Source organism: Athene noctua, chromosome 13 (assembly GCF_965140245.1).
Source record: "Athene noctua chromosome 13, bAthNoc1.hap1.1, whole genome shotgun sequence".
NCBI classification, from domain to species: Eukaryota; Metazoa; Chordata; class Aves; order Strigiformes; family Strigidae; genus Athene; species Athene noctua.
In genome coordinates, this window is record NC_134049.1 from 1,998,213 (window position 1) to 2,020,524 (window position 22,312).

At 38.6% G+C, this 22,312-nt stretch overlaps 1 protein-coding gene across 1 annotated transcript in view; it reads left to right on the top strand.

Moving 5' to 3' along the window:
* Positions 1–10,470: 10,470 nt before the first annotated feature.
* Positions 10,471–22,312, top strand: part of WDR72 (WD repeat domain 72) — a 113,424-nt gene continuing 101,582 nt past the window's right edge. The window contains exons 1-3 of the mRNA XM_074917180.1: positions 10,471–10,524; positions 20,199–20,360; positions 21,427–21,533. Coding sequence (XP_074773281.1) covers positions 20,208–20,360; positions 21,427–21,533 — 260 coding nt within the window. The 5' untranslated portion in view covers positions 10,471–10,524; positions 20,199–20,207. The remainder of the gene's footprint in view (positions 10,525–20,198; positions 20,361–21,426; positions 21,534–22,312) is intronic.

A 22,312-nucleotide genomic window follows, 5' to 3' on the forward strand; every position in this document is an offset into this window, starting at 1 on the left:
ATTGCTTAGTTAGGCCTTCCCTGATGGTTTTCCTTTTCCATATTACCGTTATTTGATGCCTGATCTTACATTTCAGCCTTAAAGGTTGACTTTAATTAAAAGGTCCCAACATTGCAGATCATATGCAGAATCAAGAATTTAGAAAGACATTGGAAAAAAGGAATTGTTTACATTGCATTTTTATCTAAACTATATCAAAACGGAATACACTTTCACTCCACTCTATTTAACAGAAGGAGGTAATTAGGTACAATGCTGTTATTAAGGATTTGTCACCTGATACCTGACACTGCTGAGTGATCTGCTTCCAAAAGATGTAATTTTTTTCAATCCAAATTCTTTACTGATCTAAGGAGGAGATGATCCTTTTCATTTGTGAGCTTACCTATTTATTTTTTTAGTGAGAATCTGCCTTTTTTTTTTTTACTTCTCTTTCTTTGCATGAGTTTATATAGCACATATTGGCAAATTGAAGCCTGACAGCATCTTTCAGTTAATTAATCAAAAGCAAGGAGATTTCAGTCTGATGATTTATCTACTTGGCATTAAAACTACATATTGTTCTTCTCAGGAAGTTCCTCCTCTGCAGGATACTTGCAATGCAACAACCATGGTCATGAACTCATAGATTTTAATATAAAATGTTACATAAGCAAAACAAGGAACAGAGCACATTTGAATACTGATTGCAAAAACATGTGGAAGATAACCTCTCAGCTTTTGGAGGAAAATGAAAACACAGCCTGTTGCTGTTTTAAGATATCCTTGTTATAGAAGAGAAAATTCAGAAATAAATGTGGTGGGGAAAAAAAAAAAAAGTCAAATTTCAATTGATATAGCAAATATAAAACATAGGAACAGTTTCCTTGCATCCCCTACATTTCTATCTGTGAACATTACAAAGCCATCTTTTCTTGTTACTTTTATGCTGACCGTTGTGTATTTTGAAAGAACTTCTGAGCTTGAACACCAACATTTTACCTATCTTTCTTCTGAAATTCTCCCCTTGAGGAGAAAGGGAATTTGCTTCTTTGCAAATTAATATAGTGAGTGAAATTTTCAGCTGATCAACATTAATCAGTATTTCCTTACACTAGCACATGAAGAAATACGCCAGTCACCTCAGAAGTCCAGTAGATAAACTGCTTTCTTGCCTTCCCCTTGAAGCCAATCATTGGCTTAAAATGAGCTAGTGGGAGAAGATTTTTGTCTATTACATGAGAAAATTATGCACCCCTCAGATTAAATTCAAACAAACAGTTATATTACCATTATTGTAATCATAACAACATATAAAGCTGAAACCAATGAGAAGGAATTCAACTGGCTTGAAAAAAAATCAAGTTTTTCCAGCCAGTTCATTTCTACCTTTCAGAAATATAGATTCTGCATCCCCAGGTGTATACTATAATTTTCAGTAGACTCCATAAGTGATAAAAGATAGAAATAATGAACTCTCGAACAAAATATGCTATCAAGAGATACATCATCAAAGTGACAGGATAAGCAGAAAATCAATCAGCTGATTTCTGACCCTGAGAAACTCTGAGCAATACTGAAGATAGGAACTACAAATTAGATCAGTTTTGTCCTTGCCTCCAAAAGATAGGCACAACCACTGCCAGCGATAATAGGTGATGTGTTTTGGGCTTCACAAGTATCACCTTGATAAGGAAGTTTGACGCTCTCCATTTACCCTTTTCCAACAGGAAACAAAGGAACGGCCCTCTTTCAAAATGTTATGTGCTATTAACTACCAAATACATAGATGCAAATTTTATTGAAATATCTGTTTGTTATTAACCTCCAAAACTGCAGTGAGAAGTCAAGCCACAGCAATAAAAAAAAATCCTAACACAAAGAAAAATAACTTGCCATAGACTGAAATTCCACCTGTCAGATCTGTGATAGTCACAGGAGCCAGCAGGTTATTAGACTAAAAACTGACTTCTCACAGGCTTTTTCTTATTTTATTACAGAAAAATAGTATTTCAACTATAACAAAATGCAACAAATATCTAAGTTTTGAATAATTAAATACCTGGAGTTAGTAAGAAAACTCTATCTTTTTCATTTGGTCCTAAACTTTTCCTATAGGAAAAGTAGATTATTTAGTCTGGGTTAACTTTAAGGTTTCTGTGTACAAATTTTGCATGTCACTTGACATCTCTCCTTCCTTGACTCCAATTTCATAAAGACTGAAAAAACTATCCCTTACCTGTCTTATAAAAACAGTGTTGAAATGCACATCTGTACAGTGCTTTGGGATCTTCTCATGAAGAATGCTATGAAAAGAAAGAAATATTTTTACTATTTTACATAAATAGAAACTGAACGTGTACAAACCAGTCATACCACTACATGAACTGGGATGACTGCATGCTTCTGATTATGGTCCTTAAGTGTGGGCACTATTCTGCCCCCACTGTGACCTCTGTCTCTTCAGTGGTGGAGTCATTTGGACCACTGAAGTCACATGCCCCCGAAAGCATGCCGCCTTTGTATAGCAAGACAGATCAGAAAAAAACTACTTTAAACAATGCAAGAAATATACATCTCCTAAAACAAAAGTATTTTCTTTTAAAAATCTATTTTAAGTTAACCAAGATTTTTTCTAAAGTTTTTATTTCATTGGTAGTAGCACTGCTCATTGGTATGATTCCTGTAAAATTGCTTGCTGCCACACAAAAATTAAACTGTGCTTGTTATCATTAAGGATGAATAAGTTTCAAAAGAACAGAATTATGGAATCATGAAACTCAGCTTGTCAGAGGCCAGATCAAACATTTCTATTCAGTAACTGATTGTTAAAAGAGCATGTTTGTTCCCTATGAACGGAAATGTTTTCCAGTCTCTTGCATCTCTGTGCTACATGTTCTTACACAGTCTTAGCTGCTGCCCTGACTACTTTTATTTTACATTTAGAGACACCTAGTGGCTCGAGTCTGATTTGCTCTGGAAAACAATGATTTCTCATTTCTGAAGGAGCTTTGCATGTTTTCAGATCTTATTTATCTCTTAAAATACAACACAGTAAACATGTGACTTTACAAAAAAAAGTACTAAAATACAGAACTGTATTTCATGGTACATACAAAAAGTTTGAGATGACAAAAAAATTTTGTCCCTTTTTTCTTCATTTAAATAGACACCTGAAAAATAATCATATCTAGTACTATTTTTAAAATACCACAGAAAATGTCCCTCTGTTTATTTCTTCAGAACATTCAATTTTATTCACCTTATGCACCAGCTTTGTTACTTTGGCCTCTGCATTTCTTCCTAAACATAAATCTCAGATGCCGTTTTTCATCATTTCATGTATGTTTGTAGGCATACAGTCATCCCTCTGAATTTGTGATTTAGTGGAGTGCTTGGACCTAGCTGGCTTTCTTGGTGTCAGTGGAATTGCTCTACATGGAAAAAAAAAAAAAAAAAAAAAAAAAAAAAGCACCCCTATGAAGAAATTAGGTAAAGCTCTATAATTCTTTCATTTCACCTCTTAAATGAAAAAAATGTTTCTAAGCAAAGAGACTAATAGTCACTACTCCGTGATTTTGCAGAATGTTTTCTAAGCCAGTCAGCCCTGGTAATCTTACGAGTTACAGTCTGCAAATATGATGTGCATTTTCTTAAGGCTTTCAGAAGTGCTCCATTTCTGGGACACTCAATGATCGCATTTAATCTGTATGAGCTCTGTAGCCCTATTTTAAAAACTTTTATGCTCTCTTCAGCTCACTTTAAAATATTTGTATCCAAGAAAAGCCACGGAACCACAGTGGAAATAAAAAAGTATGAGATATCTTTATTTCCTGTATCTCTGTTTAATGAACATATTTTATGTTTAAGTGCTTAAATGATTATTTCTAAAATATCTGTAATAGCTCAGCAATTTCAGCCTTTTCTTTAAGAAAAAATTACTTTATACCCTAAAACTAAATTAAATACATATCTACCAGATACCCAAATATTTCCTATCCTGCTTCTACAGAAAGACAGAATCAGTAATTTCCTTCTGGATTCTCATGTCCCACAAAAGAAAGAAGTGAGGAACTTCTAAAAAAAAACCAGAGCTGCCATAATTGCCTACATTATATGCTCTTGCAGGAGGAAAAATACTGGAAAAGATGTGGTTGTAATGCTAATTATGACAAATTTTCAAACTGGGAAAAGATGTTTCCAAGATTCCCTTAAAAATATAACTTAGTATTCCACATTTTTCCTCAGAAAAATACAAACAAAAAAACCTAAACCATTTTATGCAGATAACCTTGCAAAAGTGTGGAGTGAGTAATTATAGCAAGGAAAAAGCCTTTAAAATATTTACGAGAAAGACAAAACAAGAAGGTTACTTCTACCAGCTTAAACTGTAGTTAAACTGCGATTCAACAATAGCAATCTTTCCACATTCTGAAAAAAATGAAGCAGGTAATAAGATTTAACTTGTTTTCACTTTGCTCCCTCTAGCGTCTCAAAGGGTATATTGCATTCCTTTACCATTACAATAAATAAGGAAAAAAGTACTTACTACTCATGTTCTAAAATTAATAATAATGTTAAACTATCCTATTGTTGGACACAGCAGCTACAGAATTATTATTATTTTCTGGGGAAAAAAAAACCAAAACAATAAAGTACAGTTTGTAAATCCAGTCAGAAAGAGATTAAAATCTGTATTAACAAACACTGCCTTGCTTTAATTCCAGAATGTAACAAGTACAGACTTATCTCACCCTTTTATCCGAGAGCAATTTGTGAAATTGCATTTATTCTCATAAAAGCACTAATTTAATCAACAGCATTGTCTCCAGAAGTATGTCCAGTCGTGAACATACCCATAGCTTATCTTTGCAAAACAATAGCTCTGTTGACATGAAATGTGACATTTTTTCATCAATATTTCATCACATTATACATAAGATAATACAATAAATTCTCAGTATTTGACAACTATCCCCTAATGTAATCTAAGATAATGCTGTTTCATATTTCAGTATGTGACATCTGCCAACAATGTTGTTAAAACACTAATTGCTCTTATCTCAAAAACATGCCTTGATTGCTAATTGAGGCTAAATAAATATTTTAGTTTATTGAAGTTACTTTGTTGCCCATTCGGATAGAGAGGAAAATCCTTAAAAGAAGTTGAAGAGAAGAAAGATGGATAAATTAATTACTGGATGACAATAACCACAACAGAGACTGAAATTATTATACGGTCTGAATGGTTAATAAATTAGTAAACCAACACTAATTTTAGTGAGCAATAGTACAGGTACAACCACAAGAGCATAAGAAACAGACCCAAATTTTTACGTTTATAATAAAGTTTTTTAAAGTGCTTTTTATTAATAGATTTCAAGACTTTTCACAAAGGAAGTGTATCTCATGTTTATTAAATTACAGATGGGGAAAATAATAAGACACTGACAGGAAATTAGCCACACGATGTCTCCAGGTAGAGCAGAACCCAATTCTGTAATGCAACAAGGCATTTCCGAATCCAGTACTAGCTCATAAAATAAATCCTCCTCAACACAAAAAAATCTGAAAAATACTTCATTAAACCTCATTTTACCCCTTCTATTACAAATGATTATGTTCAGATAAAATGACAAGAAGCAGTCTGCATGTCAGACCAAAAATTAGGAAAAAACCTGGAATTAGCATACAAGCCTTCTGCAACAGCATGTGAAAGCAGTGCCCAAAGACTGCAACTGAGGACTGCAGCATTGATGCTAAAGCCCATTTTTGAATAGAAGTCTTACTTTCTTCAGAAGAAATTCTTCCAGGCTTACACCATTCACTGTCTACACCCTTTGCCTCTGTGTATGTATTCATCTACAAACTGCCCTATGAACCTCCTGGAGACGCAACAGTCCCAGCCAGATCTCTGTTGAGCTCAAGAGTACGACCAGTTTTAATTACTCTTCTTTGTGCATATTCTCCCTTTCCTTACCAGTTGTCAGGTGTGATATTTCAACTTGTGATACATTTAACTCCGACTATGATTCATGATGGATTTCAATTCAGGAATATTCTGTAAACATCACAAGTTACTTATAAAAATTATTTTGAGCCAAGATAATTCTTATAGTTTGGTTTCGTATGCAAACCCAGTTGGTATCAGAGCAGGTAGGTTAAGTCTGTGTTCATTCTGTTTCTCCCATGCAGGTTATACTGGTTTTGCCTGGGATAATTTTCTTCAGGGTAGCTAGCACGGGGCTGTGGTTTGTGCTGGAGACAGTGTTATAAGCCGGGGAGGGGCGAGTTCCTGCTGAGCAGGGCTCACACAGCTCAGGGCCTTTGCTGCTGCTCCCCCTCCCCACCAGCGAGGAGCCGGGGGGGACACAGCCGGGACAGCTGCCCCCAGGGATGTTCCAGACCCTGTGGCCTCACGCTCAGCACACAGAGCTGGGGAAGGAGGAGGAAGGGGGGTGCTGGCAGTGACGGCGTTTGTCTGCCCCAGTCACCGCTCCGTGGGACGGAGCCCGGCTCTCCTGGGGTGCCTCAACCCCTGCCTGCCATGGGAAGGGCTCAGGGAGTTCTGGGTTTGCTCTGCCTGTGTGCGTGGCTTTTGCTTCCCCTGTGAAACTGTCTTCATCTCAGCCCAGGAGTTTTCTCCCTTTTACCCTTCAGATTCTCTTCCCCATCCCACTGTGGGGGGAGTGAGTGAGCAGCTGTGGGGGGCTTCATTGCCAGCTGGGGTTAAATCACAACAAGGTTCTTGCCAAGAGCCAGTGCCACAAAACAGGGAAAAATATACAAATACTTAGTCTTTGTAATTTTATCTTCCTGTATGGGTGCTACCTTTGACACATCATTTCCAACTTAATGGGTAATTATTTTTTTATATAAGTAAAAATACATATAAAGTTTTTACATTCAAAAAATCACTGATCATCATAAAAATAATTAAAGGATCAAATCCTTAACCTCATCTAATTACTTTTCATACTACTGCTGTGGCCTATAATGGGATTTGACACTGGCATTAACAGCGGCATCCAGTGATTCTCTTTGCTCAAGAAAATAATGAGATGGCTAAACCAGTGGTAGTGAAAACAGGACACAGTGAGGGAGGGTTTCCCAGGAAAAGAGGAAAGAAACCAGAGTTCTGTCAAACTGATCATCATATTAGCAGTTTCAGAAATAACATGCGAAAGTTTTGGTAATGATTCCAATAACTGGTTCACTCTTATACTTAAGGAAAGGTAATTCTTAGGCATTATTCTTAAAATCCTAGGTTATGTTCTTGAAACAGGCCTCAAAAAAATCAAAGTTTCTTAAAAGAAATTACAACAAAGAGTTCCCAAACCTTGAACAATGTTATCTTAAAAATCTTGGGATATCTATAAGTCATGCAATTTACTTTTAGAACCAAATCATTTAGTTTTAAAAGTATAGTGGTATGCAAATAGTACAAAATTACAGTAAACCACTTTTATTGCCTACACTGTGATTTGAAATCTGTCGTATCTAAGTACTTTTGCCTTAAGTTACATCAGTTTGGCTTGAGCTACAGTGGTAAATAAATGTGGCTATAATGCCACATTCATATGAGGGCATTTTATAGTGGCATACATCTGGTTTCTAGCAGTTTGATACAAGTTAAATTACTTTTAAACAAAGTTAAATTGTACACACAAAACTGCTGTAGGTTGGGGAAATCTGTTCAGCATCACCCCTATTAAACTAGTGCAGAAAACCATACTTTGTGTCAAGCCCCTGCTGTAAAAATGCTATTTGAATGATTCACCCAGCAGCTCTCTAGCAGTTCAGGTGCTCTTTCCAATATGAATTACTAAAATGAAAACTTTACACAAATATTATACAAGGTATCAGAGGTTTTATTTTTAGGTAGGACTAGTGCTTTTGAAAAAGAAGTATGATTTGGAATGCTACCACACCCATCTTGTATTAAAACTTCTATCATTTACAATGGGTGAAAAGCTATGTATTTTTAAAGACAATGCTTCATATTGTAGAGACTGGGAATGAAAAAAAACCTTATGTTTTTGGGATAGTTCTTAATATCTGGAAGTATAAGTAGTATATACAATAGATATAGCTTTCTTAACTAGTGTTTTTAATGTGCATGTGTAAATTTATTTAAATGCTAGGGTATTAATGTGAGCATTACTTCTACAAAATGACTTGTTTTACCAAGGTAACAAATATGGTGCTGAAAGACAAAAAAGAAAGCACAGAGTTTCATGACCATCTCTGAGCCTAAGATGCAATTAAGGTCTTTGGAGTGACCTTCCCTTTGTGTCAAATTGTGCTAAAATGTATGTGACAGTTTTTCTTACGGAAGCCTCCATGTATGGATGATTAAGGAGAGGCTGTCAAAACCATTTATTTAGGCTCACAGGCAGAATTCACAATTCATGTGAAGTGCCAAAAAGCACAAGCAATATCTAGTTTATCCATTAGGTTACCTGGTCTCATACAATTATTTCACTTTCTTGATAAGCATCTTTTGACTACAAAAACTTCAGTTGAGGTTCCAGTTATTACTGTTGACTTTAAAGGGCCACTGTTCATCTCTTCCCAAGAAAAATATTATGTTTTTTAAATCAAGTTGACTTGTTCCATCACATTTTGCTTTCAATATGATTACTACTAAAATCCCCAGAAGTAAGCCCAGAAAAGAAGTACCTTTGTAAGTTATCACTTTAGATTTCAGTGTTCTTCACATGGCCTGATACAATCTAACTGAACATCACCCTTTCCACTGAAGTTCTGTTTTCAGAGTTTATAACTTGCCTATATAAAATCATTCATAAGGTGAAGTGGTTTAAGGAGTCTCATCCTTAAAGGTTTTTATTACCTTAAAAATCTTCTGAAATCTGAACTAAAAATCTACTAAAGTTTAAAAAAAAGTTTGGGAGAAATGTATTTCAGTGCCACAAACTTTACACGCCTTCATTTTACTGGATTCACTTACCTCTGATGTGTAGCCCATAGATGCAGACTATAATTAACACATTTTAGAATATTACTGTTTATCTCAAGGCAGATGCCTCAGGGGAACAGAGAGTATAAATGTGAATTCAATAATACAAAATAACACCACCTCATACTTCAGCTATCATATTAAAACAGGAGAACCGTAGACACTGAAAACACACATCTCTCAACATCCTTCCAACTCTTTGTGTGTTTCAACCTAATTAAAAAAAAAAAAAATCAGGCAAATAAATTTAGGAAGTCATGATTTTAGAAAAAGGAACTTTTTTTCTAATCACAAGTCCCATAATTTAGTTTACAGCCCTATACATAGCTCTGAGTATTTCAGCAGTTAAGATGAACTCACTCATATACTGTCCAACCAGCTCAGCTTGGCTTCTTATAAGCATCTTTTGCAGACCTCGGCTTGTCAATTGCTGACCTCTGAACAACAACAACAAAAAGACAAACTATTGAATACACAAGCATCCCATTTCTTTTTATATTTACTCACTACAGTTCACTGCTTTCAAACAGAAATACTTGAAGCCAAGAACCTCCCACCCTGAATAACATGTATCCCCAACACGCCATGAGCACCCAGCTTGCTGCTTTCCTGCTCTCAGATACTGAATCACAGAACCGTCTAGATTAGAAAAAACCTTGAAGATGATCCAGTCCAACCATCAACCCAAGATTAACAGTTCCCAGCTCCGCCAGATCCCTCAGCGCTGGCTCAGCCCGACTCTTCAACCCCTCCAGGGATCCCGGGGACTCCCCCCTGCCCTGGGCAGCCCATTCCAACGCCCAACAGCCCCTTCTGCACAGAAATCCTTCCTCAGAGCCAGCCTGACCCTGCCCTGGCACAACCTGAGGCCATTCCCTCTTGTCCTGTCACTTGTGACTTCATTAAAGAGACTCATCCCCCCTCTCTGCCCCCTCCTGGCAGGGAGTTGCAGAGGGCCAGGAGATCTCCCCTCAGCCTCCTCTTCTCCAGACTAAACCCCCCGGATCCCTCAGCCGCCCCCCACACCCGCACTCCAGACCCCGCTCCCGCTCCCTTTCCCTTCTAACCCGAGGCCGGCAGGTGCTGCCGATCGCCCCCGCCTGCGAGGGGTCGGGCCCAGCCCGCCCTGAGGCGCCCCGCCTCTCGCCTCTCACCCCTCCAAGGGGCTTTTTCCCGCGCGCGCACCTGCGCTGTGCCCCGCGCCTCCCGCCGCGCGGGGCGGGGCCCTGAGGGCCGGGGGGCCCCTCGGCTGTCGGGGACGCCCCGAGGGGGCCCGGTCCGGTCCCGGTCCCGGTCCGACCCGGGTGTGCCGCGCCGCGGGGCGGCCGCAGCCCGGGTTTGGCCGAGCCCCGGGTGTTCCCCCGCCCCGCGCCGCCCGCGGAAGAGCCGCTTTTCCCGCCGGGCGCTGCCATACCTCCGGCACGCGCCGCCCTCGCTCCGGCCCGCGAGGGAGCGGCCGGGGCGGGCGCGGGGCCGGGGCAGCCGCTCGCCAGGGGGATAAAACCCGCCCCGCCGGCCGCCGCCGGCCGGTCCTGCCCCATCGCGGTGCCTGGGAGCCGCCGGAGGTAAGGGGCTGTGCCGCCGGCTCCCCTCGGCCCCCCGCGCCCCCCGGGCCGGAGGGCGCTGGCCGGGGCTGGCGGGGCGCGGCCGGGCTCTGCGGGCGCCTCAGGAGCGCGGCCGAGGGCGGGCTTGGGCCTGGGAGCGGGGGGGCCGCGCCCCACAGGGCTCTGCTGGGGGGCGCGGAGAGACGGGGGCGGCCTTGGCGCTTCCCCGCTTGGGCACGCTTCCTCCCAGTTTTCCCAGAAGCTGCTTTGGTCCCCTGTACGTTTAGCAGCAACCGTGTAACTTTGGTGTATTTCAGCTTTGATATTTGACGTGAGTTGTGGGAAGCTTGTGTTTCCAAGATGATCTGATGAATGGTCTATCTCCCATCGCTTGTCTTAGTGTGTATTTATTCCCTGGACTTGGAGAAAAGCAGCAGCGTGAGGACACCTCAGAGCTCAGAACGTTAGCTCTCGGAAATGAGAAAATGCCTTTGTGTGTAGTGATGCCTTACTGAGTAGATACGAAACCTTAGAGATAAATCTAACTTGACTTACAGCAGTTCCATTTTTTTCTTGAAAATAGTTCCGGTTTGAGATTTTCTGAGACTTACTGAGTTACCAAATTAGCCAGGATGGCTCACTTGGAGCCTGTAGTGTTCCTGTTCTGATAACTTTGCTAGTCACTGATAGCAATGGTGTTTTTTCAATATATCATTAAATTTTAGCGTATCAGTAACGCCACTGCTACAGAGCTATGATCTTTTGGGACTACTCATTGCAAAAATCCCTGTCGTGGTGAGCTAGTTCTGCTCAAAAGGTTTTTGTCAGTTGGTAGGATTGATTACATGACAAGAGCATGTTTTTTCTCATTAAATTTTTTTTCAGTGTTAAAATGAGAAGTTTACTGTAATGGAAACTGCAACCCATGCATTGCAATGCATTGAACCAGCTTTGGACTTTGATTCTGCTTTATAAACCCGTGTCTTTTTACTTGAGCAGAGTTGACTGTATATATATAATAAATTGTTCCAGGTCGTTTACACTAAACAACTTCAGGCCCCGTAGTGAAGAAGGCTGCATAGAGGCCTGTTTGGTAATTAGGAGTATTCAAAGAGCAAAATATAGAAATAAGGAGTTGTCAGAATTGGGAAATCCTCATGGTGCAATTGATTACACCACTGACTATGATTATTACGTCACTAGCCAAAAAGCAAAGGCTGATGAAATGTTTTAGTTGTTTTATTTCCAGTGTCTGATTCCAACTTTGTTTGGTATTTAAACATTGCAGGGTACAGTCTAGCTGAACCAAAAACAGTCAACTCTGATCAAGGGAGTTTTTTTATCTTAAATGAGCTCAAGGTCACTGAAGGAAGACGAAATGAGTGACTTAAAGCTTTGGTGCCTCTCAGTTTGGAATTTTTAAGCTGTTTTTTTGTTCTGGGTTTTTTGTTTGTTTGTTTCATGTGTCTTGAATTTATGAGACTTTGTATCTTTTGTGTTAAAGCAGTGTAAATAATAATGAATTCTGTCAGCTTAATTATGGCTAGTTCATTACAGAATCTGTGATACCTCATAAAAATGAAAGCCGATCAAAGCCTTTGTAGGTTACATGTGGCTTTTGCTTGTGTCTATGGGAAGTCTTGACACAGACTTAAAGTTTATTATTCTCTATGCTTTCCAAGTTATGTAGGCCATAAACTTGGAGTTGACACCACCTTAGTAGACACTTTGATTCATGTGGAATTATGTTGGGATCATTGACTCCTTAAAGGACATAAATGTCTCTCTGCTCAAAAGACAATTTCTAATTAAGAAGATGTAAGGAGCTGTCTCTTTACTAGCATAAGGAAGTAGTACTTTTTGACATGGAAAACAGTTAGTTTCGATAAAGATAGACATAATGTATATAAAACTAAGGTTAAAACCTGCCTTTAAGTTGGTAAGATACCATTTTGCAGAAATCAAAGCTTATGTTCTGTAGAAACTGATGGCCCTTCTCTGTCATGTGGGCTTTCCTGCAAGAATTGGTGGATGAATATCCTAAGGCCTGATTGGAGGTCTGCTCCAGCAAAGCATTTCACTGTGTGAATATGAGGCCTTCCATGGTAGATGACTTAAGCGATACTATTTGTGTACTTAAGGCTTTGGAAGCTGCAAATAACTCGCGTATATCTAGTTCTGTATAGTGCTTAAGCAACATTTCATTTCCTGTAGGTAACTATTCCTCTAGTTGATGGGACATTCAAACACTCTATTTTAGAGAGTAAAAACTAAAGTGTTGTTTTGTCTTTAGAGACATCTTTTATGGCTCCAGACACACTTGTATAACGTATTTCTTTCTCCAATAAACTCTGTATATATACAGGATCCTTGATATACATGATTTAAAACCACATTAGATAGCTCACATACATTAATTGTTGTCTAACATGTTTAAACACCTCTTATATAATTAAATATTGTTGTTGAAGCCTTTAATGACAGCAAAAGTGGGAGTTTATGTTTTTGCACACATTTTAGATTTTTCTACTTGACAGAAGCATCTCATGGCACTTTTCTAGCAAGCTTAAAATAATATAACAGTTTATGGGATAAAACAGTAAGCAAGGAGGTGAAGATTATTCTACTGTACCTTATGACAGTGTGTAAAGCACAACTCTTCTGAGTTGCTGATGTTTTTCCTGCCCCATTTTCCAGCTTAGGTGCAACATAAACTATTTTAATTAATATTGTGTCACCAAAAGGTTTTGAGATGGCCAATTGAATTCTGCCAAGATAGAGTCTTTTGATGAAAACATATCTTTATTGATTGTAGAAGAAGAAAATAATTCTTAAAATGAAATCCAGAGAAAAATCATATCCCTCAGAGAAAATTTCTGAGTGGCAGGCTGAGATTAACATCATAAAATTGAATTTGTGCTGCAAACCTTTGATGTAATCAGCAGCTGGGAGATGGTGTTGCCCTTACTGTGCTCCTTCTGATTGTGGTGAATTATTGTGTGGAATGAAATAAGTGTTTCTTGTGTCACTCGTTCAAGAAATACAAACAAGGTATTACTAGGTGGTTCTTGCTAGTTAAAATGGGTTGTATTGATTCCTGGTCCCAGTCTCTTGCTCCCCCGGACTGCAGAAGCAGTACGTTCGCGCCCCAGGGGAGATCTGGGTGTCACTCAGCAGTGACTCCTCCGGCCGATGAGGGTGAAGCCGTGACAGGTCTCGAGGGAAGTCCCGTTAATTCTTAAACGGGAAGTGCAGTGGTAGGCAGGGAGGGTCTCCAGGATGGAGCTGCAAAAACCAAAGGAGAGGAGAAGGTGTGGAATACCCAGGGTTCTGGCAGAGTGTGTTAAAACACGAGGATAGAAATGTTGGTTATTGGACTGTTTTGCTTGTTGCCTGCTATCTGATTAGATATAGTAACTAAAATATTTGAAATATAGAAATAATTTTGCTGCTGTACCTGCAGAGAGCAAACTCCACCTCTTAAAGGAGCCAGTTATTAATTTTCTTGTACAGTGTGCTAAATACAAACTAGTTCTTAATTATTGTATTTTGTAAAATAAACCTATAATTGTTCTACTTTTTGCCATTACTTCAAATATCTTTTTGTTACCTTTGTCTTGCCTTGCTGTCTTTAGCGTAGTTCCTTTGCTTGCCATTCCCTTTCTACTTACCTAGCCTCATGTATCTTCTTTTCCCTTTTCCTACACCCTGCCTTCTCCCCTGTAGCCTCCATATCTCCATTCTATTTCCATTTCTCTGTTAAGCATCTTCCTCATAATTACATTTCTCTTTTCTAATTTATTCCATTGCTCACACCTATATGAATGCACATGTACCCCACTGCTTCACAAATTGCCAAGTATTGCTGACCTGTATTTTCAGATTCATGGACAGAATAGTCTTCTGAATAGCAACTTATATAAATAGCAAATCTGAGAGCAGCATCATGAGCATCGATGTAGTACGTCTGCAGGCTTGCAGAGACAGCACTATGTCACTTCTGTACCTTTAGATTTTGTACTTTAGATACTTTATCAAGTATTTTAAAAATGCAGTATATTAATTGTTCCTCTTAGATGGACTTGCTATATATTGTAGACAGTGGGTGAATGTGTTTTTTTTAGTTAGGGTAAGGTTCCATCTCTGCTGATTGCCAGAGATAATATACAACATCCTTAAGGAGAGGGCAACATTTACATCATCAAGTAAATTGAGAAAGTTGTGAAAGCAATATAGAATGGATCAGCTGACTGCACGTCAAAGCTGTTTTTAAGGGAAACATTTAGTTTATTACTAAAGGTACAAAAAATATTGATAGAACTTTTGTTATATAGATGGAAGGAGAAATGAGTCAGACAAAGCCAAAGAGTATTGAAGGCCATCAAGAATACTAAAGCCTGGGCAAACAGAATTTTGCCAGTCTGAGAAGACCTATGTTGCTCTTGTTGTCAATAATTGTTTATAGTAATTTTGGCCCATCTATCCTGTTTTGTTTTTTTGGTTTTGTTTGTTCGTTTTTTTTTCAAATATTTATATTTTTCATCCAACACAAACAGTTAAATGCAGCTAATATCTTAATATTTTCAGGACTGTAAGCCAATTTCTGCATCTTTTTTATGCCCTCACTGATTGCCATATATTTAACTGGACTTGGAAACAACTAATCTTGTATTGATAGTTTAGGATGCATAGGGAACATGAAATATGAACATAAATTCAGGAAAGGTGTTTTGATAGGTTGACTGTTAACCTGTAGAGTGATCTTTTGTTGAACAAAGTCTTTTCTCCTTCTATAAATAAGCTATAAATTCTTATTTGGTGCCCTTTGTTATGAGATGTAGTATGAAAAGGAGGCTTCTGTCACAACCAGTGTTTTATACTGTGAACTGTTTGAGATTAGGTCTCTGGGAATTTCAATTCCTAGTTTTAAGGACCCTGTTATATGTGAGAACTGGTGATTTCTGAATTAATTTAAAAATCAGGGCATGTATTTCCTTTATCAAGACATGTGATGGTTATAACTGTAGTTAATAGTTTAATATTGTTCAGGATGTTTCATACTGGAAAGCTTCCTTCATGCTTTTGAGCAGACTCTGCCTGTAAACTCAAGGACTAATAGGGAATGTGACCTTCAGACTTCAGTGGGGGCAAGACAGAACCCAGCTTTTTCACTTCAAACCTTTGTGAGAGCACATGTGCATGCATGCTCCTGAGACCTAAGCAACTCTTCCATTCTATCCTGTACGTTCCCAAACCACCTGCCTTAGGTTTATAATTTTTATCTGGAAAAAAATGCAGTACAGGGATATGTGCCTGAGGCTAAGCAGTAATTATGTGGCAGTGATTGGAAGATTTGAGATGAGCCGAATAGAGAAGCTAACTACTTTTTTATTTTTTTTTTAAGGTTAGTAGAGGAGGCAGAGTCAAGATATGTTTACTGTATTGGAATTAGGGGCTCTATGGGGAAAGCATAGGCTGAGTTGTGATGGCACTGCTTCTTTATGGTACTATCTGGCCTTTTTCATTCTGCTCAGTTCATGACCAGTCCCAGTCAGAAAAAAAAAAAGTGATAAGGAAAAGCCCTTGCACGAATATGTGTTTAGGTATTCAAGGTCAGTCCTCCTGCTCCCTGGCCCTGTAATGCTTTTGATTAGACTTTTAAATACCTCACGGCTTCTGTAGAACAAAAGGTGGTGTGCTTGGCTTCCCAAATGAAACTTTCATACTGTAGAAATGGTCCAAAGCTGCTGTAGTTCAGCCAGAGTCCTTGAAGCTGTGCAAATTGGGATCATTTTCCAGGTTAACAGAAGTTTGTGGTGTGGTTTCAATGTGAAAAGTGTTCATAGAACTAGAAACAGAATGGTAGAGATGTGACAAGTTAGTGGTGGGATGAACTGGTAGGGGTTTAACTAAGAACAGGAAAATTTGTTTAGTCATGAGGGAGTTTTTTTGGGCATTGTGATCATAAGGGCAGTACAAAGAAGGTGATTAGGTTGTAAGGGCAAAATGGGGAGTAGGGTTGAGGAACTTGATTTAAAGTTGAATTATGGGTTAATACTGCAAATCAGACATGCTTGAGTGGGCAGAGCTGGAGGAATTTGACATGTGCTGATAAGCTATATGCAGCTCAAATATGCCTTGGGCAATATTTGACTTTGTGGAAACAGTTTTTACCTTTTTTAAAGGAGCAGTCTGATAAAAATCTGTTGATTTTATTAAAAAAAGTTAGCTTTAGGTGCCATCAACATCACCAAGTAGCTTTGATAAAACTAAACATTGTCAGACAATGTGTGGTGTGTGCATGTGAGGATGCAGTATTTCTAGGGAAGTCACAGTATTCTTAGAAGTAAGGCTTTCATGCAAAATACTTATCTTGTGCATCAAAGTATCTTAATCCAGAAGAAAAATTAACCAAGAAGCAAGAGGAAAAAAGTTAAGGACTGCTATATTAACACAGAAGTTCATATCCCTTCTGTTTTCTATTTCTCTGATGCTTCAGTTGTAATATAAAGGAAAAAGTACAAAATGTTCTTGTAATTTCAGTCTAAATTAATTCTCTTACATAACCAATGCTTTGTCTGTAGTAGAAGCTTTTCATTAATTCATGAATACCTAAAACTAATCTGTGCAAATAGATCATCTCTACACCAGCAAATTCTATCTGTTTGTTTAGTTTATAACTTCTGTTGATTGTCTGAGTTCTCTGTTACTCATCACTTGCTCAGCGGTTGGTCTTCTGCTAAGAATATTGATCTTGATTCTGTGCTGCTTTCACAAGAAAATGTAATTTATGACTTCATATTCAGTGCAGTACAAACTTGAATTCTGCTGCCTTATGGTGTTTTTACACTAATTGCGTGCTCCCATGGCACGAGTAGAAATGACTACATGATATGCAAGGAAATGCGTTTTAAAGACTTGGGGTTTGGCTTACCAAACTGTTAACTTGGCAGCCACCATTTTACAAGCCCTATGAAAATGGTGAATTTCCTTTGCTTAGCTGTTACCTAAAAATATATCGTTAGAGTTTGGCTAGGACAACTTTCATTTCAGGGTATAAACTGGAAGAGAAAAGGACTTAATTGTTCACTAGTAAGCATAATAGCTCATATGACTAGAGATTTTTTTAAAAAATAGTGCTAGAAAAGTAAAATTCTAAAGCTGAGATCAATCACATCTCTCGGTATGATGTGATATGACCACAAAGAGCTGTAAAATGAAACTAAATGTGATTTAGCCTAATAAACTCTTGACCTCAATTAATTTTCTTTTAGATTCCTCTTCCTCTGCCTTTGACATTCTGGCTGAGGCTGTATGGCAGGACCTTGATAGTCTGCCATACCAGTCTTTTCAGCCCCTTTTTTCAGTAGCTGAGCCCTTCATCTCATGATCTTGTCAGGAAGCAAGACCATTCCTCTAGTTCTGTATCACTTAAGGCTTTTAGCAGTAGTAATGAAGATACCGCTTGTCTGTGTCCGTGCTTTCAGCTGCTACTGTGCTGGATTTACCGATGGTTTTTATTACAGTTGCTTTAAACATAGATTAAAAGGCTCCTTCTGTGCTCTGTTTTTGTCCTGTGGTCTTTGAATAATCACAGGAACGCCTCTTCATGTAACTTGGCATCATTCCTATATTACTTCCTTTGTCTGGCTGTTATCTGCTGCCATGCATTTTGTTCTACCCAGTTCCTGTATCTTCTCACAAGATTTCAGCTTTACTGTCATGTCTTTTGGCTGACCTCTCGCAGCCGGACTGTTCCAGCACCTTGTTACTGGCACCCGTTTCATTTTAAATCTTTGCTAATGGCTCTGTTGTCTCCCCTTCCTCCAGGAAAAATAGGAGTATATCTTCAAAAGGTGAGTATTTCTTAGCTGCTGCAAAGCATCTGCTCTGAAATATCTCTTCAGTGGTATTGCTGGTTGGATAAATAGTAAGTGACACAATATTGTGAAAAAAATGAAAATATTTGTTTATTTGTGACCCTAGGCAATAATGCATCTGAAGAGATTAAAATCTGTTTCTTGTTCACTCATGCTTGGGAATAACATGTTGATGTACACAAATGTTCTTTGTGTTGCTCTGTATCTCTCAACTGTCTGTTCATTGCTTGCATGCTGGTGGTAGTCAAAAGTGCCCTCAGTAAAGTTTAAGAGAATTTCAGTTTTCGGAGGAGTCACTTCACAGGCAAAAGTCAACTTCCTATCCTTCTCCATCCCTGACAACAGAAGCAGGTGACGACACTCTTTCTTTAGAAAGCTGAAAGGGAAGGGGGGTAAACAGAAATGCTTCAGAAGCATCTGTACAGGCTTTCTGGAGAAATGAAGTGCCATCATAGGATACGGGGTAGGAGTGCTGTTGTGCACGTAAAAACACCAATGCTAAAGGTTTCGGTCATCGGTGTTCCTTTTTAGCCATCAATCCTTTCACATAAGTTGACCCAAAGGAGACATACTTGCTGGGTGTGTTACTAGGTCCCCTGAAAAGTCTTAACAACAGGACATACATGACCTTTCTTTTTGAGTTGAGTATTTAAGTACCAAATTATTTATGATCAGATACTTTTTTTCATTTTGAAGGTATCTGGGAATACTCTAGAAAAGTGTGACACTTCTGAACATGGGAATTTGACCATCAGACAATGTGGCAGAAGGCTTGTGAAGTGACTGAGAAAGCCGTTTGCTCAAAGCTTTTGTTTGAAGCAAAAAAAAGTGCAGAATGCAGCTAGCAAGCAGGAGTTGCTTTAAAAGGCACAGGTGTCAAATTTAAAAAAAACCACAGTAGAACTTTTTTGATAAGGAGAATTTTAGGATATTTTATAAGTACTGGTGTTTAAAAAGATGCTGAAAAAGTTCCCTGGAAGTGCAGTTGATAAGAATTTATACTGAATTAACTGATGATCAGTAGTCATTTTGGACAATTCTGTTAAAACAATTTTTTGCAGTACTGACTGAAATCTATTATATGATAATTTTTTTGGACAAGAGACTCATGAGTTGCGCAGCAGAAAGCATCTGTTCATTCTCCCTATTTCCCAGCTTGCAACTTTGCTTCCACCTTTCTTCTGGGTCTTATCTCTAGGAGATGCCAGTGAATAGTTGAGGGTCTCATTTTTTCTCTTCAGCCCTGACCCATCACTTCTCCCCTTCCAGCCCTATAATCTCATTCTCTTGCCTTATTTATCCTCCTAGGAACCACAGACTCTTTACTGACACCCCGTTGCTGCGCCATCTCCACGCTCCAGCAGTCAGCTGTTGGGAATGAGCAGCACTGCTGGTTGGAGGGGATGGGGAGGCAGGGTATATGAACTCCACCAACCAAAATTAGGAAGAAGGCAGAGTGATATGCGCCCATCAGAGTTAGGTTCTGTGGGGCAGCACACAACTCCTCTTGCTGGTATTTCAGGATTGTGGTAGCACTTGTCCCTTGTAACTCTGGTCCTGTTTGATCCTGCCTAGATGTAAAATAGAGGCTTACCACTCTCCTGCTGCATATTTAAGCAGTTAGTGGATGGCTATTTTAATGAAAGTGTTAGCGTGATGTTGGCAACAGCTAGAAAATGTTTCAATACCTCATCAGCTTTTTTGCATCAGTATTTTGTAGCTCCCCTTTTCAGATGTTGATGAAGCTGCCTTTTTTAAGGTTGTTTTTTTCTTACATTTCATGTTAGAATCATCACGACTTGTTTCTGTTTTCAGGTGCTGACTATGAAGGTATCAGTACAGGCTGTGGCAGTGTGGGGGAAAATCGCTCCCTCTCACAGCATCACTGCTATTATGATTACAGATGACCAGCAGACTATAGTTACGGGAAGTCAAGAAGGACAAATATGTCTCTGGGATCTTTCATCAGAATTAAAGGTTTGTGTCCACTGTGCTACAGTCTGTCAAATAGACAGATTCGAGTTATATCTTTTATTATTAACAACGGGATTATCCAGGTTTGCACTTACTAAGATTAAGTTTTAAGATAGTGTGATATTTGTTATAGGAAACTCATGAAGCAAAAAGTGTTGGAATGCCTATATGAGCAACCAGTTATTTGCAGACTTTGGAATTTTTTTGTAGTTTATCATGACGTGTGGATTATAATTTGAGATTGTGTGCTGTAACAGCAGCAAAAAACATACACAATTATCATGATTACTATCTTGTCAAGTGTTTTTTATCTTTTTTCTTTTTTTTAAGGAAAAGATACCTGGTTATATAACTAGAGCGCTCTCCCAGATTAACAGTGGAAAAATTGTAGAGAGATGGAAGTAGGATAAAGTGTGTATTTTCGGTATAATTAAGCTGCAAACCTCCTGACATTTTATTGCTATTGTTTTGACTATTTCATATTTATTTTCCTGAGAATGGAACCGAGCCAAAGCAGTTCCATTTTTTTTTTTTTTTTTTTTTTTATTCTGCACTCCTAGTACTGTGGTTCTGTTCTTTTTGGAATTGGCTGCCCCATTTGTGCTCAAATATAGCTCAAAACTTTAGTTTGCACTTTTATGGGGCTCCCGTTTTCCATTAAGATCTTTGCATGCAGTGAAGCTAATCAAAGGGATTACTTAAACACGTTGTGTGAAACACATGCTTTAGAGTTTTGCTGTATCAATTCCCTACTTGACTCTGCCATTTTTGCTGCATGCTGTAGGGTGAAGGCCAGAGATAGTCTGCGCATGGCCTGTTTTATAACATTTGATGCTCCATAAATTCTTCGGAAGGTGCAATTTTTAGACTACGGTGAATATAAACTGTGCTTATGCAAACTGCATAATCCATCCATATCTTTGTACTTTCCAGAAATGTGGCTGGAGAACATAAGAATATAAAGCAGATTGACAATTGCTCATTAATGACATTTACAAGTGCTTTTAGATCGCTTCATTTTATACAGAAAGTATTATGTTTAAGTTAAACCGTTGTATTATTCTCCTAGATTTCATCTAAAGAAATTCTCTTTGGCCATACTGCTTCTGTAACTTGTTTGGCAAAAGCAAGAGAGTTTGAGAAACAACCATATGTAGTAAGTGCTACTGAAAATGGGTAGGTAACTGAATATTTAATTACTCATTTCTTAAATCGTGAAATGTATGGCAGGTGTAGATCAGATTCTGCATTTGGCAGAAGGTTTTTAATCCACTTCTTTCATGATATGAAAAGGATAGCAGTGACTTAGGATAATGACTGTATTGCTTACATACAATAGTCTAGCTAAGAGCTCATCTCTTGGGCAGCAGAAGGGTTTGACAGATTCAGATATCCAGTTAATAGTCAGGAGAATTAATTTTTCAGAAGGTCATCTAGGCCCCATTCAAAGGGAGAATAACAGGTTATTGGAGGGAACCAGCAGATTCAGAAGCATTTTAATATCATGGAGCTTTTTTCTGTTCCTTCCTGAGCTCAGTCTTGAGAATTGAATCAGTACAAGAGGCTAATGTACTCTGATCCAGGTTATGCTTGCTCAGTGAGTATGAGCACAGAAAAGACTGCCCTTGAATAAAAGGCATGTATGTTTCTTGTCTTTGTTTAAATAATCTGACTTGCTATTTTGGAGTACAGCCTTTTAAGAGGCTCCTGATCTTGCAGTTTTTCTCCTATGTGTTTGTTGTGACTTGGCCCATCACTTGAGTCAAACTAATTTCTGCAGTTCTGCTATGTTAGCATTTAAGACTTTTTTTTTTTTTTTTTCTCCCTCTGAATATTTGAGAATCTTTACAGCTGGGATCTGAAGCCCATCTGTTCAGGATTTCAGCTGCTGAAAGTAGTTAGGGCTAGCTTCTTACCTCCTTCAACAGTTTTGTCTTGCTGCTTAATGATATTCT